Below are 26,022 nucleotides of genomic sequence, written 5' to 3'. Positions count from 1 at the left end.
ATAAAATGTGTATACCAACTTCTTCGATAAAACGCGGTTACAATATAATGTATTAACTAACAGTAACAGTTATTTAAAAAATATCAATTTTAAAATTTTAATTAATTTTAATTTTATGAAAGATGTTTATACTGACTTCTTCAATAAAAGACGCGGGTACAATATAAAGTATTAACTAACGATAACGGTTATCCGAAAAAAACTGTTATACTAACCAAATTTAATTTAATATGCTAAGTTATAAACCAAAAAAAAAAAACTAATCACCTCACAATCTAAGCAAGCATCCAAAATACCCAAAAAATCATAATTCGGACTCAAAATTTGACTTTCTTTACCAATAGAAAGACAAACATCGAACTAAATCTCTTAAAAATTGACCAAACTCAGACTAAATCAAAAAGACATAATAATGTATAACTGACGAATCAATAACCAAACTCCAAAATGGTGTCTAGAATCCAAATCTAGTTAATGCTGGTCTCCCTTTCCAAATACTGCATTCGCTAAGAATAAGAAAAGCTCATCGTCATCAGTCACAAAGGGGTCTGGAAGAAACTTTATTGATTGCAGTCAAATTAAAAAAAAAAAGAGAGAAAGAACATTAATACACAACAGAACCGAACCTTTGAACATTAATCACTTCGAAACCAATCACATCCTCTTCCTTTGTACTCGCTTGTTTTGTTTTGGCCATCGCCGAATTCAAATTCAAAGGCGTAGCTTACAACGAACTGATTCCTTTCGTGTTTTGATCAATCGGTTGCTCTCGTATCAATCGTTATTCTGTCCTCTTCCATGGCTGCGCCGCCTCTGTCTCTGGCTAATAAGCCTGAGTTCTGGAACAGAATGGAGGAAGCCACCCGTGAGATTATAGAGCAAGTTCATCCAACACTTGCGTCCGAGGATCGAAGAAGAGATGTGACTGATTATATGCAAAGACTAATCAAAATGACACTAGGATGCGAGGTTCATTCCTTTGTTTAAAAACATTCTCTGTTAATGTTGTTATTACATTTGGCTTCTGTCTGCATTAACATCTTGAAGTCACGTGCGTTTAATGATTGAAATCGACTATGTTTTAATCAGGGTGCAGTGTTATAGCAAAATATTCATGTTATGCTCGCTCTGTCTTGTTATTCTTATGTGTATTGTCAGGTACATGCTTTTGGATCAGTCCCATTGAAAACGTATCTTCCTGATGGAGACATTGATCTCACAGCTTTTGGTGGACCGTGGAACGATGATGAACTGGCCCATAAAGTTTTGGCTGTGCTTGAGAATGAGAGGGAGAAACATAATGTGGATGCCCGGTTTATAATTATGGATGTGAAGTTGATACGTGCTGAGGTTTGTTTATGTAAAATCTCTTATGCTATTTTATACTTTGAAAACTAGCCTCGGCCGTTAAGTATGTGGGTGTTTATGCATGCTGATCATGTGTTTTTTTTTTTTTTTTTGTTATCTACTTGCTGCAGGTTAAGCTTGTGACATGTCTGGTGCAGAACCTTGTGGTTGATATCTCTTTTAATCAGCTCGGTGGGATTTCTACTCTATGCTTTCTCGAGAAGGTAATCTGTCCTCTTCGGTATCATTATGTTGTGATCATACTTCTGGTGCAGAACCTTGTAGTAACATGTTTGAAAGGCATTTGCCTAGAACAATGTTCGTATTAGCAATTTTTGAAGGATGTCAAAGATTGATGATGTTGACGATTTGATTTACGCAGATGGATCACCTCATTGGAAAGGACCATCTATTCAAGAGAAGTATCATACTCATCAAAGCTTGGTGCTTCTACGAGAGCCATATTCTCGGGGCTGTACATGGATTGATATCCACATATGCTCTGGAGACTTTGGTCTTACATATTTTCAATCTCTTCCACTCATCGCTGGATGGTCCACTAGCAGTAAGAGTGTTCAGCTATCTTCAGCGACAAATCATTGTTTAGTCTCGTATTTGATATCATTGAGCTTTTGTTTTCTGCAGGTTTTATACAAATTCTTGGAGTATTTCAGCAAGTTTGACTGGGACAAGTATTGCATTAGCTTGAGCGGTCCTGTCTGCCGTTCCTCTCTACCAGAAATTGTTGGTAAGCATCTTGGCTTAAGTTTATCTAAATTTGAGATGTTAATTGCCAGTCTCAAATTATTTAAAGAAGTAATGATATAATTTTAAAAGTTAATAGCTCCATCCATATATGTTTGATTGTTTTGAAAAATTTACAAGTATAATTAAAAATTAAAAGTTTTGAAACTTTTTTAGAATCAAGGCCAGCTCCACTTGCACGTGCTAAAACGGCCCTAGCTTTTGTGATCTCAGTGTCTGCATTTCTTTGATTTATATAGTTGATACTCCGGAAAATGGCGGGCAAGATCTACTGCTGACAAGTGATTTTCTCAATGACTGTCTGGTGATGTATTGTAATGTACCTTCACAAGGTTTAGAGACAAATCCACGTGCGTTTCCATCAAAGTATCTTAATATAATTGACCCACTTAAAGAAAATAACAATCTTGGTCGCAGCGTGAACAAAGGTTGAGACTCCTTTTCTTTTCTTTTCTTTACTGTTTTGGTAAAATTATAAAGCTCTCGTGGATAAATTGTTTTCTCTTACACAGCTAACTTCAATCGGATACGAACTGCATTCACATTTGGTGCTCGTAAGCTTCGGCAAATCATCTTGCAGTCAGAGGAAGACATAAGTTTTGAGCTTCGAAACTTCTTCTCGAACATGCTACTACGTAAGCATAGGAGTGGCCATCATTCTCTCAATCGGATCGAAAACGGTGAAGTATTAAATGGAAACGTTGCGGAGAAACTGCACGAGAATTCATGTCTTGCTGATTCTAGAAGAGTTAAAGAAGACATGCATGCCGGCACTCCAAATGTTCTGGCTGACCTCACAGGGGATAATGACAGCCAGTTTTACAGTTTGGTATATGGACGCTGGCAGCTTGGTTATGTCCAAAACGGTCCTATGTCTCCACTATGGACTCAGCTTCCGGATAACAATTCATGGGAAGTGTTTCCACACGCACTGCCATTCATCCCGGATAATAGCGCTCATGTCTTTCATATGAACCCTCAGATGATTCTAAATGCTGATTCTGGTCTCGAGGAATTGACTAAGCATCAAGAAACTGGGACATACTTCTCCAATATGGTATTTACTTACACATCTCTAATTAAAAAATGTGACCTCTTAACATTTCTTTTGCTGCAGAACCAATACGGGGATAGACAACGGCTTAACAACGGCGGTAGCACGGCACAATGGCCATCAGAAATGAATTTCCGTGACGGAAACAGCCGTGAGCGACGACACCGTCATCTTCATCATTATCCCAACCAAACAAATGGCTGTTGTGATATTAGTCAAGCTGGTATACTTGGAAGCTTCTTTGGTACCAATGGGTTTATAAATCATCCATGTGAGCCTCTACCAGCTGAAGTACGTGACCATCCTGAGGGAAGCAAGCAAAGTGATATCGCAACATCTATACCCTCCTCCATGCAGGAAGATCGGTACATCATATTCTCTGACACCATTAAAACGTCATTGAAGTATTTAATATTTTGATCATCAAATCCGCTTCACTGTGACTATTTCATTCATTGTGGTATGTGCGTGTAGGGTAACATGTAGGCAATCATACAATTTGACGGATGATCAGGAGTTCCCTCCTTTGTAGCTCTGATCTGATCACAAAAAACTTGCTCGTTAGACCGGTATAGGAACTGGTATAGCTTTCTAACTTGTTTGTTTTGTTTCCTTAAGTTATTCGTATCCCCAAAAAAAAAACACAAAAACAAAAAGATGGAACTGATTTGTTTTGGGTTATGTTTATTGTTTCCCTTTTTTTTCTATAGAATTTTAATCTATGTAACTATTATCAAATCTCAAACTCTGGACAAAGCTTTCGAAGAGCTTTGTACTTTATACTTAGAGAGGTTTGCGAGTATATTATAGCCTCTAATTTATAAGATGTTTAGCTTCAAGCCTCAACATCAATAGTCTACTCTGTTGATGCCTTCGAAATGCATTTTTTTCTTCTTAGCGATGAAAGAAAGTTATTAAAGATATGGGTCCTTGTGTAAACTGTGTATATTTTGTAAATGTGTAAACTGTGTATATTTTGCTAAATAGAGTTTACCAAAATGTGAATGTCTTCTCTCTTTGAGTAAGATAAACAAACTTTCATTCTTGGGTTTTTTTTCTTCCGAGTCCGAAACAAAATTCGATTTATTTAAACAAAATATAGAGTGATAATTTAATAATCAAATAATCAAAAGAATTATAAGAAATGTCCGACTCCTAGACAAAGATGGTTGTTTATCTTCTCGTATCAAACGTAGGGGCAGTTGAACAATTCAAGAAAGGAGAATGTAAAAGTTGCAACAAGGAAATGGTTATTAGGTAATGTGATTAGCAATTTGACAAAACATATGAATGAGTTTTAAGTTATTTTGTTATCATTTAATCAACTTTTACAAACAATGTAGAAAAACGCATTTAAAAGTTGTTGTAAACTGTAAATATTGAATTGCAATTTATAGTGAAGTTAAACAAGATTGGTTTGTCCCCAAAAAAAACACACTAGATAGGAATATTCATAAAAGAAGAGAATATACATAATAATATATAGAAAGTAATAAGAGTTGATCATACATAAGAATAAAACATAATGGAATATTAAAAGAAATTTGCGGTAATTAGGTTATCTAACCTCATGCATCCAACCAAATCATGTATATTAAAAAAATTGTCACGTACGAATATAAAAGTAATGAAATGCATGGAGAGATCCTTAAGCCAAGGGCTAAAGTGTCGATAGAGAGAACATGGAGAGCAAAGGGCCGTCGCCAGTACTTCCACTTGTGCTCGTCGTAGTCTTTGGATGGCTCCTCTGCGGCTCATACCTTATCTTGCTATTAGAGGATTACATATTACCAATCTTACAAGCCGGAACATTCATTGTAGGAATCCTTCTCTTACTTCTCCTTCTGCTTCTCCATGTCTTCTCTTCTTCTTGGATCTCTCCATGGATCCCTTCCCTTCTCATTATACCATCACCTGCCTCTGCGACTTCCACTGACTCAGACAGCTTCGGCCTCGGATCCTTTCTTTTGCTTTCACTTTTTTTCATCTTCTTCTGGTTGTTTCAGTCATTCTAATTAATGTTTATAATTGTACTTGAACATATTGATATGTTCTCTTCTGGGTATTGTGTTTGTGAAATATTGTTTCAGTTGTTGTACATTTCCTAGGAAAAAACTACTACTTAATCTCATGCAAGACTCCAGCATATAGAAAAAAAGATTATGTGGTTAATAATGCAACTCTCTATAGATTGCTTGATTAATAATGAGTTCAAGCAACTCCAAATAAAATGCTATACCAAAACAAAATAAATATCATGTCATTTACTTGAGTGATTCAGTAGCAAAATGTTACTACTCTATTTCCAAAATATCATGAGACAGGGTAGAAAAAGACAAGCTAGGCTAGAGAAGGAGCTTTCAGAGGAGAGGTAGAGAGAAGAAGTTGGAAGACTAGTGGAAGAACAGAGAAAGCTAAGAGATGAGAAAAATTGAGGCATAGAAATGCAGCAAACTTGTTACTGTCTGTCAAGGAGAAAATCATCGACGAGACGGAAAAGAAGCGTTAGAAGAGAAGGAAAGAGCGAGAGGGATAAACCTTTTAAATAAGAGCAGCTCTGATGGTGAAGAGAAGGAAAGGAAACCGAGCAGAAGTGCAATCTTGATTACATGCACTTGATAATTTTCGAGGCTCCAACATGGATAGGAGACGGGGACATGGTTTAAGAGAATAATAATGCCACTAGTATCGGTATAAAACCTGGTGGTTGGTTTCCTCTATACGTATCTTTGACAATCCCATCAGTTTTGTCCTCCCATCGCCATTCACTGTACTTTAGTGGGTCCATTACCAGTAGTTTATGTTCTTCCCTGCATTATCTAGCACGGAGAAGTGTTTCCCTTTTAGTATACAAACAGAAAGCATCCTCTTGATGAACCTACCCCAGACAATCCCTTTGAACACCTTTGTCCTAATAACTGGCTCAGTTTAAGTGATTGTTCGATTGAAGACCTTTTGTTTCTGTAGTTTGCTGAGATGGCCAGATGACAAGATGTTAATCTCACTGATAGATAACCGAATATTAGAGCTGACGTGGCTGATGGTTGCTTTGCTGGAAGATAGCGAAGTTGCTGATTCATAGAGAGGCTTTGCTGTTACTGAACAGGAGGAGTATAAATAAAAGATCCATGAGTGTTGTTCAGTGGTACCAAACTTAAGCAGCCTAATCTTGAATATGTGCGATGAATTAAGAGCTGAATCATATGGTACAATTTGTGATTGTGCAGGAAAGTGAAGGGCTTAGCCTCAATGGGATAATGGTTACGGGAAGCAATATGTGGCGGCGGGTGAAGTTGAGAACAACCAAGAGAAGATGTAGAGAGTGGTTTTGGTGAACAAAGATTTAAACGTAGTGAGGTCAAAACACACTTCAGTTTGTGTTCGAACATGTTCCTACTGAATCTACACGTGCGATATAACCCGTATAAACGAAACCAAATGTATAATCTTTTTGTTGTATAATTGAATACTGGCGATTTGCGAGACAGGCCCAAGAGAGAAACTCTCTCAGACCCGCATCCCAAGGCGCCTCCGATGGATCTTCCCTGCTTCAGCCACGCTGTTCCTTCCTCCTCCCTCTGAAGCAGCCATGCTCCTCTCCATGGCTATGATGGTCACTACTCCTCCGTCATGTATCCAGTCCCCTCCAGATCCGCCGCCGTCGTCGTCGTGTTTGAACGTTCCGTTTGAAGGTCTCTCTCCCGTCATCCCTCCGGAACCACCAGACCCTCCAGACGTTACTCTCCTCCCGATGTTACTCTCTTCACACTGCTCCTCAGCTCACCATGTTCCCTTCCGGGCCGGATTTCACAACGCCGTCGCCGTTTCCTCTACACTTCCTCTCGTCCCTGTTGCGTCTCCTCTTGGTGTTAGAAACGCCGGAGCTTCTCAGCTCGAGGGAGGCCTCACCGGATCTGGTCGTTCTCACCTCTTCGATTATATGCATCGCCAGCCAGATCTAATACCTGCTACGCCACCGCCTCCTGGACGAGTCACTACCGGACGTGAGACTAGCTCTCCGCTGCGTAGTCGCGCCTCTCCTATACAATCACCACAAGAAGCTCGCCCATCTGAAAATCCCGACTCTAGCTCGTTCATTCAAAGCTTGTTTGAGTCCGACGACTGGCAATTTGGCGTTTGTTCGGCCAAACCTTCATGGTTCCTTCACGGTAATGCTGGAACTAGAAGCTCTTGTCTTAACTCATTGCTCATCGTTGCTTTAGAAGTTCTCGTCAAGCCTCATTATATTTTCAATGTCGTGGATATAGTCATCTACTCATTACTGGATTCACATAGTCCATCTATTCTAGTCAATGCCAAATTAAGTCAGTTAGGACTTTGTTTTCTATACGGTCATGGAGCTTCTCACCAAAAGCTCTTGTCGGTCATCATTCCAACTGTTGCTTACAGGTGTATCAACGTCGTTTTCGACTATCAGTTCGTTTTAGGAAAAAGATGAAGTTTCTCCATGGGACTCTTTATACCGCTGAGCTTGACTCGTCTTTTGAAAGCTCTATCTTTCAATGTTTTGCAATGCTTTTTATTGTCATCTCACCGTCGAGCATGGCTCCGGGATCTTCTACTTTGATGGTAAACTTTGTTGATCTCTAAGCTTTTATAATATAAGTTGTGATAAAAAAGAAAAAAAATACTGGCGAAAGTGAAAAAGCGAGAAAGCGTATTACTCTACGCGATCGCTTGAAGCGGTAGTAAAGTGATAAAGTGCCTTTGGTTAATAAAAGCATCACTTTTTTTTCTTTTTCTTTTGGAACATAATAAAAGCATCACTGAATTTTCTCTTTAGCATATAAACAAATATCTTTGTCATTTTGGCTGCAACTGCATCCACACATATTAATATATTATTAACTTAACAAAATATCTTACTTCAATTATTCAAATAATATATGTCATATGATGTCGGTCTATTCGATTGGACATTTAGTATTTTCTTAAATATATATTTCTGTCAGCCCATCACTATAATTATTCTGTCCAAGATCATCCACGGTGGGGTTCAACAGTTGAAACTATCGCATAAGGTGTTGATAAACTGGGCTCATCTACGTGGCATAAACACACCTGTTGTAAAGTTTGAGCGGTTGAAACATTTTTTTTGTGGCCCAGTGCTCCCACGTTTCGCCTTCTAATTAGGCAAAAAAAGTGAGCGCATCACACACTGGCTTTATCAAAAAAATTTTAATCTGGTTAAGATTTAAATATTGTGTTCTGATTAACTGTGTAGAATTCTTTTGTTTTTATCATCACCCAATAATTCAAACACATTTATTATATAATAATTTTTTTAAAAAAAATATCAAAATTATATCAAAATTCAATTTTTTTTTGATCTATAAATAGAGACGGCTCACGTTTCATTTAGATACAGAAAAAATGTCATTTTCATTATAATCAACTATTTTAGTATTTTAAATTTTTTTTCTTATTAAATAGATCTCAATAATAATAAATATCCTACTTAACAATATCTTACTTAAAAAAAATATGTTCTTAATTTTGATTGTTTTATTAATACATATTTTGATATTATTTAAAAATTAAGCTAAGTATAATAATTCAAAATAAATATTATTAAAAGTTATGTTATTTTAATTTTTAAGTTAACCGTAAAAAACAAAAATATGAATTAAGGGTTGTGGAGTAGAGTGTTAAATTTTTTAAAACAAACTATTATAGATGTATAGATTAAACTGGGTGTTGAACAAATGAGGTAGAAGAGAGATAAGATGATGCGAAAAGATTTTTTTTACGTCAAAAGATCATTCTATTACTCAAACTTGAAATGGTCCGGATAACCATACCGAAATAGAACAATCAATAAAATGTAACTCTTCCAGATGATGTGAAATGTTTGAAAAAACAATATTGAAAATGGGAGGGTATTGAAACCATTTTACATCGTCTAATGTTAAGCATTCATGGTATTTCATATCTTTTTATAAATATTATTATAAAATACAAGAAAAAAACAAGAAAAACCGATTCATGAAGAAGAAATTTTTACAAAATTATTCAGGAACTTTGTGCACACTTGTCATCTTACTGGTTTGGTATGTTTATAATTTAAAATTAATTACATGATTACATTATATAAAATATTAATATTTTATTTTAAAAACTACTAGAGTTTTGTTTATGATATGCTCTCACTAAGATCAAGTCCATTGGTTAGAGATCTTTATGGACTCTAATGAATAAATTAGTAATTAATTTTGTGAATCGAAAAGTTTAGAACCCTTTCTAAGTTAATTAAATTTTTCATGGTCCAATGATAGAACCTCTTTGAAGTTCTTAAATATTTTTTTTTTAGAAGTTGAATTATTAAATTTAAATTTAACAAAACTTATAAATTATTGGATTTCATAAAATTTAAACAAATATGACATAGAAACATATTAAAAATAGAAATACAAATTTTTAATTAATATTAAAAAAAATTTAAACAAACATGAAAGAAACAAAGTAAAACTTCCTATAGAATTTGACACAAAAATTAAACAAACACTAGAACACTAGATTCAAAATCCAGATCAGGGTGAGAAGTGTTTTTGAGCATATATACCTTAATGATAAGCTCAAAGCGTACAAGATCTGAATCTAACGTTGTGGGAGTGTAAAGCTGAAAAGTTGAGTGATATTGTCGAAGTTGGGATGCTGAACAACCAAATTCCACTGCGAGTAATTCATATTGTAGTTGAAGTTTGTGATTGTGACCTTCACACGCCAGTACTCTTTGTAGTTAGTTTTCACATGTCAATGAACTCTGATGGGACACATATGCTGTGTACATTGCAAGAGCGGCTGGAGGTTGTTCTTCCCACGGCTGTTGCGGGGTCTTGTGCCCAGGAGCTAATCAAACCGCCTCGACAACAGTTTAATATATGTTGGTTGTATGGAGTTCCCGGTAACAAGTCAACGACGGTGGGGGTTTTCTTGCAGCAATGAGGAATGTTGCCTTTGAACTTAGAACAATCTCCTTGCTCTGAGGCTTGTGCACCAACCATACTCCATATCACTTCCTTTTTATACCAACTCCATCCTAGTTGCCAACCTGGGGCTTGAATGTGACGGTATTGTTGAAAATTGAAGATCGATACAACAGCCTGACGATAGAAGAAAATATTATGAGTTGGTTAGTATGGCAACTATGAACACAAGAATTTGATTATATAACAAGTGGTACTGAGGGATGAAGTTATAAATATTTGTTACCACATAGCCATCAGCAGTCCAGCTAATGATATCCCATTTTATGGTGATGTTTCCAGTTGGATCAAGTGCATCATAAGCTTCTGTGTATAAGATGATACAAAATAGGTGAGCTCATAACCAAGAACAGAGCCAAATCTAGAAAGAACCCAAAAACATTTTTTTTCTTTCTTATCAATTGGTTAAGTGAAACAGAACAGATCAAAGCTTATGCATGCAACAAGTTGACCAACATCGTCATTACATGGAGATGGAGGTTCTAAATGTCAAATTCCTATATCTGTTTCCTTACTTTTTCACTTGTTTAAATTGATTTCAAGGGTTTTATTAGAATCAAACACTAATTGTCTCAGAAAGCAAAGGAGCCAAAGGTCATAAGAGAGAAAACAGAGCATTGAGAGCCAAACCTGTTGTGGTGAAGCTGGTCCAAGAAAGATGGGAGCTTTATACGAGCTAACAACATCCTCAATCATGTCAAGAAGAGCAAAAGAAGACGAACCTCGATCATGTCGATGAAGCTGATGATGTTGGGTTAATTGATCTTCCTCGAGATGAAAATCCCCGACATCGCGATCTCCATGGCGATCTCCTTGATAGCAACCACGTTCCATCTACACCACCGAAAACGATCCCCACCCGAATTTATTGTCCCCATCGATTTCTCAGACCAAAAAGAAAAACAAAGAACGAAGATGAAGAGGAAGAGAGAGAGAGAGAGAGGGCAAAAAAAAAGAAAAGCCAATAATAAAGCTACACGTACGGGGTTTTTAACAACTCTATTTCCTCTTAACTAGGTCCTCTCTCCGCGCGTTGCGCGTAAAAGTGTGGTGATAGTAGAATTTTAAAAAGAAACAATGATAAAATTGTTTAAAATGTGAATAAACGTAAGTATGAAGAAAGGTGTATGTATGAAGAGAATTATGATTTCGTTTTTTACCTATAGTGCTAGACTTACCTGTTCAGCCTTAGACCAATCGTGGCATCAACATTGATTTTGAGTTAGAATAAACATTCATGTTTGTTTTAATTAATATTGGACTGACTTATTTACGTGGTAAGTAGGTGGGTGTAGTGGATAAGCGCAATAGATTTTTGTAATTCTAAAGAGAGAAGTTGTGAGCAGGGAATATTGGACCGATGTCTGTAACTCCCGATGCTATTGTCTTTCGGTTGATCTGAATGTAGTACGGCAGTTGGGTGAGCTTTCGATGTCGTAAATTATGTATGACTGAGAATCTTGAAAATTCATACGTATCTCCCTTAGTTAAATTTTTTGGATCATTTGGCTGAATGTTTCTGATGAGCCAACCTTCTAATAGCTGGCCCTGGATGTGGATAAATTTTGTTGTACTAAACCAATTAAGCAAATAAAGAGTAGTTTAAACCAAATATGTTTGATTGGAAAATATATATATAATATTTCTGAATAGTTTTGTTATTATTGATGTTAATCTTATAATATTACGTGTTATTATATATAGTCCATGGGTATAATTTCACTTTTCTCTGTAATCTTATTTATCTCTTATATTATATATGTATGTATATTTCCAATAAATTGTGTTAAAGGTGTTATTTCCAATAAATAAGAAAACCATGATATAAGCTCAGAAAATGATATTGTGGTAGTTAGTGTGTATAGAGTTCAAACGATATATGTTTCTATATATATCTTATATTTATATATATATTATAGTTCAATCTATAATTATATTCCCCAAATAAAATAATATTTGATTATAAAGTATAGGAATAATGTTTTAATTTTTTTTTGTAATAGATTTACTAATTTTATATATATTACCTGGTACATATAATATACATTTAATAGAATTTAACTGTGTCTATTATAGTTACTTAATATTATCTACGCAAATGTTTACCATATTATTTAACATTTTTTAATATAAATCTGGGATGGGTTTAATATGTTGTGCTTAGTATTGGAATAGTGTGAGAATATAATAATTTTCTGTTTAGCATAATTATATTATGATTGGATGTTTACATTTATTATAACTTCTAATTGATAAGAGTAGAAAGAAGCTGGACAAAATGTATTATCATTATATTATTTACATAACGTATTTTTTTATAAGAATGTGGTATAAACATACAAAAATTCATTATATTATTTACATTACGTGTTTCTTTTGAATGAAATAAAAGAACATTGAACCTTTTGCATTGCTGTCAACCACATAGCAGCCTGTGAAAGACGCCTCAGTATCATCCAAGCGATGATACATAAGTTAACCAAAATCATTTTGATGCATGTTCAGCTATAGTATATGTCAAACATTTTATGCTTTGTATATGAGTATCGCAACAAATAATCAGAGCAGAATCAAACATAGAAAAAGGCAATAACATGAGTTCAACCAAAAAGAGGTTTTAAGAAAGACATTCAATTGTTGCAAAGAGGAAGTTTAAAATTGAAAAGGAAGAAAGCATAAACGTCTAGAAACCATAAGTACTACCATTTAAATTATTATAGCCACATCCTACCCACATTTGGCTCGCTTAGGATTCTCTGCTTCATCATTTTCAGCAGCTCTTTTGACCTTCTCAACATTAGAGTCCATGGAAAGATCATCTTCAGCACCTCCATCATCCTAAGTTTTCTGGGCGGCTGCGACAATCACATCTTCCTCCAACTCGCCTTCAACTTCTGGAGCTTCCGACTGGAGCACTTTTGTCACAGTCAAAGTCTGGGTCTTGCCATCCAAATTGTGATTTGATACCTTCACAATGAACTTGTGAGTCTGTCCTATGGTATCAGACAGCGCTTGAGGAACTGGAACCATGTGATCATCTCCTACACTCTCATTGGCCTAACATACATTTAATCAATTGTCACTACACATTTCTAAATAACTTGTAAGAATTCAGTTTCAAAAAGACAAAGTTGATCAGGTCTGTGATTACCTCGAAATAGCTCTCAACCAATTCAGCTGCCTTCTTTCCAGTCAACTATTGACCAGCATCACCAAGGAGAACAAAAAAAGCCTGGTCACTCTCATCGTACACAGAAATCTTGGCTAGAAACCTGTGTCATGAGCATATTTATAATGAATACGTAGAAAGGATGAGTATAGGCGAATTTGGTTCACTTACTGTGGAACACCGACAATATTGCTTTTACCACACTTCTTACACATAAGGGTGGTAGGCCCTTTGGTTGCCTTAGTGTGGCACACACCGCATCCTATGTAATACCAGCTTGAACCGTGCACAACATCAGCAACTGTTGCTGTACACTCAAACCAAGCAACCTGCAAAATGTTTGAAAATTAAATGAGAAACAAAGTCTATCATAATTAAAATCTGATCAAATAGTAATAAACTACCTTGGCAGCTACTTGCTTCATATAGGAAAAGAGTTCGCCTATGGTCACAGTTTCAGTTTTAGTGACAACGTCTGCATCAACTCTGTTCGCGACATCCGAGTTTGAGACCAACCTGAAGATAGTGTCAAAGAATTAGCACTATAATGGAAAATAAGGAAGGATATGTATATACAGTATGCTTACCAAGTGAGATACTCTCGGGTTGCTTGGACATCACTGTCCATAAATACCCGTGATGAAGTCATGGAAGATAGAGTTAGGGCACCTATACCAGTTCCAACGATGTAATACAGATCAAAATTCTTGGCTAAATGAGATGAAGATACTACGCTCATCTATAATTTAAGATACCCATGCCATATTAAGTTACTCATAACTAATTCTTCACGGATTCAACAAATGATCAAACCGTTAAACTACAAATCCTATCGATTACAGCTCTATCCATCAAAGCTAAACTAACCAGATAAGAATCACTAACCATCCTATGTATCTTCTTAAACAATAAACAAAAGTTATATACAAACCTCCAAAACGTTTCGGGTTCAGCGTGGTGACTAAAATAACTTTTGCAGTTCCTCCAGTTGCTTTAAATTTTTCACAGAAGTCCAAAGCAGCTTTGTCCCATAGGTATAGCTTCATCACGGGGCCACTACAACATCCAGACACGCGTGCTAAGAGAAACAATATATGAAAATGGAAGAAGATATGTATTAGCTTACTCATGTGTTTGAACATGAAGCAAAACGCGGCGGGTTGAAGCTATCTCAGATTCATCTAGCACGAGACTCTCATGGGGAACTTCACCATTCACAAGTTTGATGTGGCCTACATAGTCTGCAAAAGACACCAATCAAAATCAAGACTTTATATACTATATTCGCAGCAATCACACATATAAGAATGAACAACCCAAAACAAAACTAAAGGTCATCCTATACAAGTGGTGCTGGTGTAGAATGATGGTGAGAAATTACCATAGAGATCTCCTTTCAAGTCACAGGCAGCCTCGAATTCTTCATATCCATAGAACCGGAAACGGTCATCAGGGAAACACGCTGGACTGTTATCCAGAACAGACATAGCAGATGTCGATGAGAAGGTGAGAGTGACACTCGGCTCAGCTACTCGGTACAGAGTCTTATTTTTAGACCAGAAAAAATTGTTGAGTCTGTAAATGCCACCCGCTTTCATGTGTGGCAAATAAGTATCGATCCTTGCAGATGAGATGAAGCCCTGGATAACAGTTCCTTATTAACAACATTGAAGAGTTATATTAGAAAAGCTGGACAGGAAATCTTTAGAAAGATGACAAATATATTAAAGATACCCATCAGTCGATATAAACTCAGCAAGTTCTAACAAATATCGATCGTAAAAGGTAGAGCTAATGATTACAAAATGCGAGACAGTAAAAGAATTAGCTTATGTGGTTAAACTATCAAGCACGAACATTCGATTATAAATTAAATGCATCAATATAGAGTAGGCATAGACATATAAGTTTGAATCTAAAATGATATATTAGCATGTAGTCTAAACAATTTGTTAACTTATAACATAAAAAAAAACTCGATTTATACCTCTTCGTCAATGAGAAGCATCTCGAGTCCGAGAAGAATTTTCTTCAGAACATTCCGAGCTTCCCAAAAGTGGATCAACCGAAACCTAACCTCGCCTTCATGAGGACCAAATTTCACATCTTTGAAGAACATCACTTCCACAACGTTGGCGGAGACAATGGCTTTACCCCTGACGTCAGAAGAAACAGAGGACTTGCCTCTAACTCCGGAGGATACACTTGTCTTTGCCCTTTCAACTGTCGGACCTGCAGAATGAATACAATCGTTTTCATCGTCAGAGAAAACACAAATCATCAGTTTTTTGTAATAATATAACGAAAGACACAGGCTCACTTACCATTAGGTTTCTTCGAGTTAGATACGCCGGTGGAGACGCCGGGAGAGTCACCTGTCGTGTCGATGGGCTTGCTCAGACCGGGAGAAGAGACAGACGCATCGCCTTTGGATTTCTTCGAATGGGGATCGCCAACCGAGAGGCCGGAAGGCTCACTGTGTTTCTTCGAACTCGCATCTCCGGACAACGTAAATTTTCCGGTCGAACTCATCGCGATATCCAAGTTCGATCGAAATAAATCTCGGATTAAGAGTTTTGTAAATGAGATCAGAACGCAAAAGGATTAGAGAATCCATAAATCAGATTAAATATACAAAGGATTTGGGGGACGTATTGAATGATCGTGGATCAAACCGCGAAACGGAAACGAAGAGAGGAAAACAAAAGGTCTCACGATTCGATCTAACTATACGGGATCTGGAGAAAAGAGAAAGGGAAACGTTGAGCTCTCGCATCTCAGTTCTCGACGGCGTGAAGAAGAAGCCATAGCAATAGAGGTGGGCTTGATGGGCCAACACATTAACGTTCTTTCGCTTCAACAAAAAATCGTAGCCCAACATCACATATCCGATATGACGTGTCAAAAAAAGAACTTCTGATTGGTTGATTAAACTGTCCGACGTGGACAGTCTCTCTGATCAGTATATCGCCTTTTTAATACTTGTTTGATTAGCCAGCAGTTCTCTTTAATTTTAGCATTATTAATTTATTTATTTTTGTTTTTTCACTTTAGAACCTTGGAGGTGGTTTAAGGTAGTGTCCTAGTGGGTGCACCCTTTCCACTAGCACAAATAGGGAAAAGTAATTTAATTATTATTCCAATAGCTTGTAGGCTTGTAGCTTTGCTAATGGCTTGTAACCAATCAATCACATTTTCATTTGCTTTATATCCAAATCATAAGGCGTATCCAATGTATTTAATTTTCAGAGTAGCTTGTACGTAAAATAGTTTGAATTTGGCTCCCGTCATGTAATTTTCCTCGTTATTTCTAACTACTTTTCTTCATGTTGTATTTGGATCGGTTGACTTTCTAAATTGAGTTATATTATTCTTGAAATGCTCTTAGTTGCATTTTGAAATTTCATCTTGCAATTCTCTGAATCCCTCTTTGATCTCAATGTGTATACCACTATATTGTGGTCCAAACCAAGAACGTGTGTACCAATGGTTGGTCCCGATCATAACCAAAGACAATTGTAAACTGGTGAGATATTTTAAATTTTAGAAATGTTTTTTGTCTGTTTTATTCATTCATTTCAGTTCATATTTTAAGATAGCGACTATAAGGATGGGAAACTCATAGACTTCAAAGTTTGTTCCTAATCTTCAAGGAGTCTACTTCTCTAATCAAAAAAAATGGTAAAGTGATTATAGAAGAAATTGAAATTATGACCCAGTCCAATGACTCAGTATACGGATCATATGGTCAAGATCTTACTGAATGATGATATTAGTATATTAAAGCTTCTAAGCATACAATGATAGAAACAAATCAAAAAGAAGAGATATGCGACTATGATGAGAAGAAAATGAAACTATGACCGAGTCTAATAAGTCAGTATATATACGTCTCTGGGATTAAGATTATATGGTCAAGATCTTACGAATGATGATGTGATAGTATAATAAAGCTTGTAAACATATAATTAATGATACAAAAAGGTTCAAGAAGAGATATGTGTTGTTCGTTAACTCGAAAAAGTCAAGTATGAACAATAATAGACAGATCATAAAACTATAGTTTAGAAGGAAGAGGCAAAGAATTGATATCAAAAACTTTAAAGATAAAACGACTGGGATGAATAGAAAAATGAGTGTGAAGAATAGAACCAACGGTTGAAATAAGCTGCCTCTTAACTTGCTTGGTGATGCCTCCCATCGACACAATCTCTGCATATGCAGCTGCTTCTTTGTTTCCACCGAATACTATCTCTATTGACCCCTTCAACACCACCATCACCAACTGCAATAAACATTTTTTTTTGTTTAATAAAGATAGAATTTGGAAGATTTCTAATCTCATCTTCTCAACACATATAATAAATATTTTAGAGAAAACAAATCTTGGCCATGATATTATTCTTTGGGTTTCAATAGGCACCATGATCCACAATATAGGGTTATAAGCAAGATCTAATCATAATTCCAGGAGGACATCTGATCAATTCTTTACATATAAAATATCTAATAGAAAAGACAATGATGTTGACCTTTTTATAAGCCATATTTTTGTCAAGATGCCAATTTAAGTGAAACATAGTAAACAATATTTTTATCATTGGCATCCCAGTAAAATTATTAGTATCATTTTATAGTATTTAGGAATATTCAACCGAATTCTATAAGTTGTACAAGATGCCTCAAATATCTTTCCCAAAGACCTTATATTTCTAAACCAAAAATATAGCTCCTTCTATTTATACAAGATACTAATTAGAGAAGATGAAGTAATTGAGTGTATTTAGAAAAAGATACATCATTTGTAGGATCTGTAAAAACATTATATACATTGAACAAATTTTAACTTGTGTAAAACTCTAAAATGGAAAGAGAATACTGAGTTTCATTAAAAGACAAAAATGCATCTGGAGAAGTTAAACAAGTTGCATATGTAAGTCCAATTCTAAAGGAAACAGGAATCAACCGTAAAGAGAGCTTCTTACGTTCTCAGGCCGTCCAACGATAGAAGCGACGGCTTTGGTGACTTCCGAGTAGAACGGATCGGTTTTGAAGCCGTCCAAATTGACGTTAGTTGTAATGTAAAGACAAGGCATTTTGTTACCGTCAACACCAACGCCCGTTTCTTGATGCCCTTAAGCTTATTTCCAAGAATCTGAAGAAAGACAAAAAGAAGGATCAAGAAGGGCTTTATTATGGAGTTGAAGTTGAAGATGAAGAAAAGAAGTTCTCACATGGCCAATAAATAGAGAACTTAGAAGAAAACATGTCTCTGTGACAAAAAAAAAAAAAAAGAAGAAAAAATCGTCTCCAAGTTAATGAAGTGTTTAATAAGAAATGATTGAGTTGCATTATTATAAAATGTGTAAGATGTGAACAATCTACGAGATAATATCTTTGGTGAAATCTGACAACTTGACGTGTGACTGAATCAATTACTACAGCTACGTCGCCCTCTAAAACAATTGGTTTCAGACCCAAATTGGACCACATAACAAATAAAAACACGTCCCTAATTAATTATTATTTAGGATAACCAAAGGATTAACCTAATACGGTGAAGCAATGTTGTTAGCATCTCCTCCATACGTGGAACCTTCTGAGAAATATTGAAAGATAGAATTAAATCAGATTAAATATATACTTCATCAGATCTTGGTTATGCATAATTGCATATACATGTGGTGCGGATGGACCGCTATTTGATTATGGTTTCTACTATTAAGCTCACTTTTATAAAAGTTATTGGACAAAACTTATAAATAACATTAACCAATTTTTTGTCACAAAATAGTATTTAAAGAAAAGAATTCTAAAATAGCACTTATTAATCAATAAAAATACTAAATTACCCTACATCTTCAACTCTAAACCCTAATTTCATGTCCCTCTTATAAATTGAACCCTAAACTCTATCAATAAATCATAAACTCAAATATATAAATATATTTATTTTATTATCTAATGAATACTGTTTTAGATATTTTTTTGTATGTTATTTTTTGAACAAAAAACTTGGTTTAATATTATTTGAAGGTATTTTTCAAAACGATTGGCTACAGCTGCCTAATTCAATTTTTATTGAAATCGTTAGGTATGGTTACTGGTTACACGGTTTGCAGTTGCGATCACACATGCTTGTTACACGTTTTTTTGGTACCAGGTTTTTTTTTTTTTGATAAACCCTATGGGCTGATCCGATCGGCTTCGGGAGGAACGCATTTAGTGCTACAGAGTGGATTGGCTACCACACTGCCTAACCCGAATTTGGAATACTCAAAACCGGATCCGATCCGAATACTCAAACCGGATCCTATCCGAATACCCAAACCGGATCCGATCCGAAATGGACCGATTCGGCTCGGTTTCGGATCCATGAGATTTAGTCGATGGATAAAGTTATGAATATTCATGGGTATCGGGTGGGATTCGGTTTATATCTGGAATTGTTCAGATTACCCGATTAATCCGAAAACTCTATGTAAGAACGTGTACAATAGATGATTTCTTTTATTTTTCGAGTTTATAATCGGTGATTCTATGTTAAATCTTGATATTTTATGTATAATTGGCAAAAAATCACGAATCAAATGATGAATTTCAGTCTGCAACACTAAAAGAGGCTGCAAATTTGGGTTTGGGAAAAGGAGGCACAAGAAAGCAGATACAGAAAATTACAAAAATGCCGTTCATTAATGAAAAACTAAAAAAAATGGCATTCGGACCAGAATTGCCAGAGATTTTAATAACGTTTGTGACCGCTGGGAACTATAACAAATTGTTTAAATTGCTCAAAGTTTATAGAGATATTTACATTTTGGGTTTTAAATGGTAAAACCGACCCGGAATCGACCGGATCCGAACCGAATTCAAATCGAGATTCAATCAAGTACTATTTGGATACACTTTCTAAATAACCGAAATATCTGGAACCGAACGGGTCTTATCCGAAACTGATCCGATTACCTGAAATTGCAGACTTATTTACAAGTGTGTTTTGCATACGTGTCGTAATGAGAGTTTTTCTCAATCTCTTTTGATCTTTACCTTTTATAACTAAAGTATTTACTAAATTTGCCACTGAACTGACATATTATATTTAATTTGACAATGCTTATTTTGTAATGATTTTTGCTTATTTACTGTGGGATTTTCCATACTCGATTATCAGCAACATTTCCATTACATGCATGCATTCTTAACATTCATAGTTGTCATTAAAAGAAGAATTGGGTGACGATGGAAAATAAAGGTTTATGTAAAAAAAATTGAAATTTTTGGAACATCAACTATGATTTTTATTTTTTAACCAGAATATGTGCATGCCCTTGGTTAGATTACTGACTCAAAAAATATGCTTGGATCGTCGACATCAATAATATGTAGCTCGAGAAACTGATTCAATTTTTTTCTCTAAATAAACTAACTCAAAATAGACATGTGATTTATAAATTTATGTCATATTTTTAGTAGTTTGAGACTTTGTTAGTTATCTAATTATGTCATTTTTGATTTATTGATACAGAGAAATAAGATCCATGCGACAATGAAGAAATCCAATTTGAGTCACAAAAACACAGTACATATTCCTAACGAACACTATATTATTTGTATGAAATAAGATCTTGCGCATGTCTTGATCTAGTTTTAGTATATATATACAGTGAAACCTCTATAAATTAATAATGTTGGGACTACACCCAAACTATAAGTTTTTATTAATTTATAGAGATATTAATTTATCGATATACTAATTGAACCAAAAACTCATTTTGGGACTATACAATTATATTATTTTATAGAGATTTTTAGTGTATATTAATTTATAGAATATTAATTTAAAGAGGTTATATTGTATATTTTTTTTGAACTGAAGTTTTAGTATATATTACCCAAACCGTTCCTATGAATCACTAGGGGACTTCTTTTTCCTTTTTTTTTACTTTGCTTACAACTATGAATCTTTTTTCGTTTCTCAATAGCTTTGAGTCTTGGATTAACACTCATCTTGTATTGCGTTTCTGGGATTTTATTCTGGAGTAAGTCACTACCAAATTTTATGGTTATTGACGTACATAGTTGAGATTTTACCAAAAAATAAATAGATCATAATTGCGATGAGCAATCTCAGGCCAACATAGGTTTTTAGTATCGGCCCAACATATTATTAAAGGATAGGCTCCACTTGAAACATTTAATCCATTGTAGAAACCTAAAAGGACCGTATGATTAGACCATCTCCAATGGTTTTTTTTTTTTTTCTAAAATAGAATAATTATATATAATAGAGTTGGTTGTTGTTCTAATGATACTTTATTTTATAATGAAAAATAGAGTAACTCTATACTCCCTCCGTTCCCGAAAGTAAGATGTTTTAGATTTTTTACTTGTTCCAAAGATAGATTTTATATATGTTTAATGTACTTTTTTATATTTTTAAGAAACATTAAATTAAAATATTTGAATTGATTAAATTTCATTGGTGAAAAGTTATTAGAAAGTGTATAATAAAGTAAAAGAAAAATTAAATTATAAACATTTATTGAATTATTAATAAGCCTGAACACTTTAGAAAATAGGGCTTTTTGCAAAAGTGACTCAAAACTTGGAGTCAAACAGAAAACTAACATTTTCTTTTGACTCCTTTTTTTTGAGATTTTAACCTCACACCTGCAGTTTATCTACGAAAATGCCATTAACATTTTTTTTTTTTTTTTCGAAAATGGCTTCTTTACTGTCTCAACCTCATCTTCTTCAAGTATTTACAATATTGCCACTGCAATGAATAGTGGCAACAACCTTGTACGAACTGTTTGGAGCTTTTAATGCCCTTTAATGCACGTAAATCTCTTTACACTCTCTCTGTTTCAATTGTTATGAACTAAAAACAACATTTCTTTCACTTTCTCTCTATATTCATTCAAAAAACTCAAGCTTTTGATTCAAAATATGGGCTATGGTTGACAGAGCCATATTTCTTTCGTTTTGACTTACGGTTGCTTTCGTTTGAGGTTCTGGGTGGTTGGAGAAGACCCTGTGTGCAAACGAAGTCATCTCACCTAGTTTAAGGTACGAATTTGAATTTTTTTTCAAGATCTGTTCGCGTAGAAGACTTACTAGTAAGTCATCTGTATGTAGAAGACTTACTGATGAGTCTTCTGGTCAAACGGACGACTTAAATTAAGTCGTCCAGCTTTGTTTGTTAAAAAAAAACACTCCAGACGACTTATATATACGTCGTCTACGAGAAACGGGCTAGTTTTGCATTTGACCGAATCGTGTCAGATCTTTGACTATTTCTGGACGACTTATAATTCAGTCGTCTCTGGGAAAGTTAAAATTTCAATATTTTATGAAAACTTGACGACTTACGTGTAAGTCGTCCTAGGTTAGTTTTGTAATTGAAAAATAAAACTTCATAATTTAACTTTAACCAGACGACTTAATATAAAGTCGTCCCTCCAGAAGACTTAATTTAAAGTCGTCCGGGGAAAGCAAAGTCGTCCAGAATTTTTCCCAATTTTCTGGTCAAACCTTGCTTATCCCGGACGACCTTAAATTAAGTCGTTTAGCTGGACGACTTTCATCTAAGTCGTCTGGAGAAAGTTAAATTTCAAGTTTTATTTTTCAATTACAAAACTAACCTAGGACGACTTACACGTAAGTCGTCAAGTTTTCATAAAATATTGAAATTTTAACTTTCTCAGAGACGACTGAATTATAAGTCGTCCAGAAATAGTCAAAGATCTGACACGATTCGGTCAAATGCAAAACTAGCCCGTTTCTCGTAGACGACTTATATATAAGTCGTCTGAAGTTTTTTTTTAACAAACAAAGCCGGACGACTTAGAATTAAGTCGTCCCTTTTAATTTTCAATTGCAAAAGTGACCTCTTTAGACGACTTACCTTTAAGTCTTCTGGACGACTTAATGCTAAGTCGTCTGCGGCAATGTTTATTGAACTTCTTCATTTTCTCTATGTTTACTAATGTGTTTTATTTTGAATATTTGCAGATGATTTTTCAGTTACATGCAGTGTATGGAGAATGGTTGTTGAGAGATTTCCGTTGGGATTTTGTGGTTGATGATCTCAAAGGAGCAAGATTGTTTTTATTGAATGAAGATTCAACACATGCTGAACTTGTTGCAATGGCTCAAGAAGATTATAACCTGGACATGAGAACAGTGAGTGTGGAGATTAGCTACTCATTACCAGCAGAAATGATGATGTCTCCAGGCAGTCTTCCCATTAATGTTACAAGTGATAGACAAGTCCGAAACTTGCTGGAGATACTCAAAACCCATAGAGTATGTCTTTGTGTATCAAGCCGCAGCAAGGTCGAAACGGTTTCAGAGAAAAGGGATATTGATGAAGCTGGTGAATGGGAAAAAGATGTTGGTGATAATGATGAAGCTGGTGAATGGGAAGAAGATGTTGGTGATGATGATGAAGCTGATGAATGTTTTGAAGATGTTGGTGATAATGAGTTTGTTGAAGATGAAAATCAAGATGGGGAGGAGGAAAATGGGGAGGAGGATGCTGATAATTCTATTGTTGGTGAAACGGATCAGAATGGTGGGGATTACAGTCTTTATGGAAAGGTTCCAGATGAGGATGAGGAAGATGATGATAATATTTGTTTTGAAGAAATCCAAAAGACATATGCTAAGACAAATGCTATTGAAGGAGGAAAATCGAATGGTACCAGTATCTATGTCAACCAGAGTTTTGTTAGCAAGGGTGCACTGCTTTCAGAGCTGCGGTTGGCAGCAGTGAGGGGTAAGTTTTCTTTCAGATTATACAAATCAACGAAAACTCTCGTTGTGGCAACATGTCCGGTTAGCTATTGTGGATGGAAGGTCAGAGCGAGTGTCAAACATGGGACAAACACGTTTTGGGTAACAAAGTATGTGGAAAAAACATTTATGCTCAGCGGGAGACCGAATCGCTCAGCGGAGACACTGTACTCCGAAGTATGTAGGTAGTCTTTTCATTGATCGTGTTGGAATCATTGATGGGATAACTCCGCAGCATATCACTGATGCAATGAGGAACATGTTTGGCATGGCGCTTGATTACACCACTTCATACAGAGCACTGTTATATGCACAAAGATTGGTGAGAGGATCAGCAGAAGAAGGGTATTCGCGTCTGGCATCATATCTCGAGCAAATCTCCATTGCAAATCCTGATTCTATCACGGCGATAGAACTTGATTCTATGAAAAGATTTAAGTATCTATTTCTCTCTTTTGGAGCTTCTATCAAAGGTTTTAAGTATCAGAGAAGGGTCATTGTGGTGGATGGAACTCACCTAAGTGGAAAGTAAGGGACCATCTGGAGAAAAGGCTCCATTATCGCATCCCATGCGTCTGGTACACTAGATGAAGGTATGCTGTCCCAGACGACTATGTGCCTCTTAGGGATCGATATCCAAATAGCAACCCAATGCTTGTCGTCCAAGTTCACTGGCGCATAGATATCATCAATGTCCTCCCCCCACTTCTTGTTTGATTGGCAAAATGAAGGTATTGATCCGTCATAAAAATTCGACGCCCCACCAGGTAGATATCTTCCTAAACCTTTGTGATCAGGTTCCGATGTTTTGAAGAGCTGATACTGCTCTCTCCAAGACTGGGAAAAGTTGTGATCCAGGAAGCACATTCGCTCGCTCCTGAAAGCTTGTGGGTTCTCCTGATACCTCTGCCTTAGCACATTAATCCAAGCATCTATATGCTGCATATTAAATATAACAAGTTAGAAGTTACCAGACGACTTAAATATAAGTTGTCTACGTGGTCGTCCAAGTAGACGACTTTCCAGACGATTTATCTTTAAGTCGTCTGGAAAGTAGTCTACTTGGACGACTTTGTAGACGACTTAAATCGTGTGCAGAAGACTTACGCAGTCTTCCAGCCATCCTCTGGCTGTCCGGAGGAAGTGGTACCACCTTGTTGGTGATGTACGTGGTTTGTCCTCGGTCTTAGTTAAATAATGACTGCAAACAAAAAAGCAATCAGTTTTGGACGACTAAATCAAGCTATTATGGGTAAAGCAATCACTTACGGATCAGTTTTCAACCAATCAGCGAGTTCCTTCAACTTATCTTTGTTTACTGGCGGAAATGGATTATAGGCTGCCACTTTATCTTTTTTTTTTCTCTGCCGTATAAGGAGATCTCACAGTGAGAGCAGGTTTCTTCGCTCGTTTACTCTTTGCACGCTTGTCCAATACAACCAGGCTCGGTTCTGAAACTGGATCGCTTGGCTCGGTGGAAGCTTTATCCTCCGGCAAGATCTTATTTACCGAGTTCGCCTCGGTTGCTGTATCCTCCGGCAACCATCTCTGCAATAAAAGTTGCACACAAGTTAACTCTGGACGACTTAAATAAAAGTTGTCTGGACGACTAGTTGACCCTGGACGACTTAAAATTAAGTCTTCCGTGGTCAACTAGTCGTCCAGACAACTTACGTTTAAGTCGTCCAGGGTCAACTAGTCGTCCAGACAACTTTTACAGTCGTCTGGACAACTAGTTAACCCTGGATTTGATACTAACCTCTTTGATTTGAGGAGGCTGTTTCTTTTGAGGAGGAGGCTGTTTCTTTTGAGGAGGAGGAGGCTGCTGCTGTTTCTTTTGAGGAGGAGGAGGCTGCTGTTTTGGTTTGATGAGGAGGAGGCTG

At 35.9% G+C, this 26,022-nt stretch overlaps 4 protein-coding genes and 1 long non-coding RNA gene across 6 annotated transcripts; 1 reads left to right on the top strand and 4 right to left on the bottom strand.

Moving 5' to 3' along the window:
• Positions 1 to 680: 680 nt before the first annotated feature.
• Positions 681 to 3,794, top strand: LOC106444344. The gene is made up of 9 exons (XM_013885831.3): positions 681 to 969; positions 1,159 to 1,350; positions 1,479 to 1,571; positions 1,730 to 1,912; positions 1,993 to 2,095; positions 2,352 to 2,540; positions 2,625 to 3,169; positions 3,230 to 3,531; positions 3,641 to 3,794. The coding sequence occupies exons 1-9, from the start codon at positions 799 to 801 to the stop codon at positions 3,696 to 3,698; spliced, it is 1,836 nt and encodes a 611-aa protein (XP_013741285.2). The 5' UTR covers positions 681 to 798; the 3' UTR covers positions 3,699 to 3,794.
• An 877-nt stretch (positions 3,795 to 4,671) lies between these two features.
• LOC111208341 lies at positions 4,672 to 5,827 on the bottom strand. The gene has a single exon (XM_022707402.2). It carries the CDS (start codon positions 5,151 to 5,153, stop codon positions 4,947 to 4,949), a length of 207 nt encoding a protein of 68 aa, XP_022563123.1. The 5' UTR covers positions 5,154 to 5,827; the 3' UTR covers positions 4,672 to 4,946.
• Positions 5,828 to 9,723: 3,896 nt separating this feature from the next.
• On the bottom strand, positions 9,724 to 11,074 carry LOC125596759. The gene is made up of 3 exons (XR_007331227.1): positions 10,804 to 11,074; positions 10,400 to 10,479; positions 9,724 to 10,290 (listed from the first exon to the last, which is right to left on the bottom strand). It is a non-coding gene; the product is annotated as an uncharacterized LOC125596759 (long non-coding RNA).
• Positions 11,075 to 12,740: 1,666 nt separating this feature from the next.
• LOC106442484 lies at positions 12,741 to 14,458 on the bottom strand. Its single transcript, XM_022705989.2, has 5 exons — positions 14,274 to 14,458; positions 13,930 to 14,011; positions 13,747 to 13,858; positions 13,514 to 13,671; positions 12,741 to 13,445 (listed from the first exon to the last, which is right to left on the bottom strand). Exons 1-5 carry the CDS (start codon positions 14,386 to 14,388, stop codon positions 13,370 to 13,372), a joined length of 543 nt encoding a protein of 180 aa, XP_022561710.2. The 5' UTR covers positions 14,389 to 14,458; the 3' UTR covers positions 12,741 to 13,369.
• Positions 14,459 to 17,264: 2,806 nt separating this feature from the next.
• Positions 17,265 to 18,686, bottom strand: LOC125596757 (macrophage migration inhibitory factor homolog). Of its 2 annotated transcripts, XM_048771813.1 has the most exons (3): positions 18,577 to 18,686; positions 18,328 to 18,497; positions 17,265 to 17,627 (listed from the first exon to the last, which is right to left on the bottom strand). In XM_048771813.1, the coding sequence occupies exons 2-3, from the start codon at positions 18,436 to 18,438 to the stop codon at positions 17,400 to 17,402; spliced, it is 339 nt and encodes a 112-aa protein (XP_048627770.1). In that variant the 5' UTR covers positions 18,439 to 18,497; positions 18,577 to 18,686; the 3' UTR covers positions 17,265 to 17,399. The 2 variants fall into 2 exon arrangements, with proteins under 2 accessions (XP_048627770.1, XP_048627769.1); XM_048771812.1 differs by having other exon boundaries at positions 18,328 to 18,616.
• Positions 18,687 to 26,022: the final 7,336 nt, after the last annotated feature.

Source organism: Brassica napus, unplaced genomic scaffold (assembly GCF_020379485.1).
Source record: "Brassica napus cultivar Da-Ae unplaced genomic scaffold, Da-Ae ScsIHWf_127;HRSCAF=226, whole genome shotgun sequence".
NCBI classification, from domain to species: Eukaryota; Viridiplantae; Streptophyta; class Magnoliopsida; order Brassicales; family Brassicaceae; genus Brassica; species Brassica napus.
The sequence above is the reverse complement of the archived record's forward strand: the minus strand, read 5'-3'. Positions and strand labels throughout refer to the sequence as shown.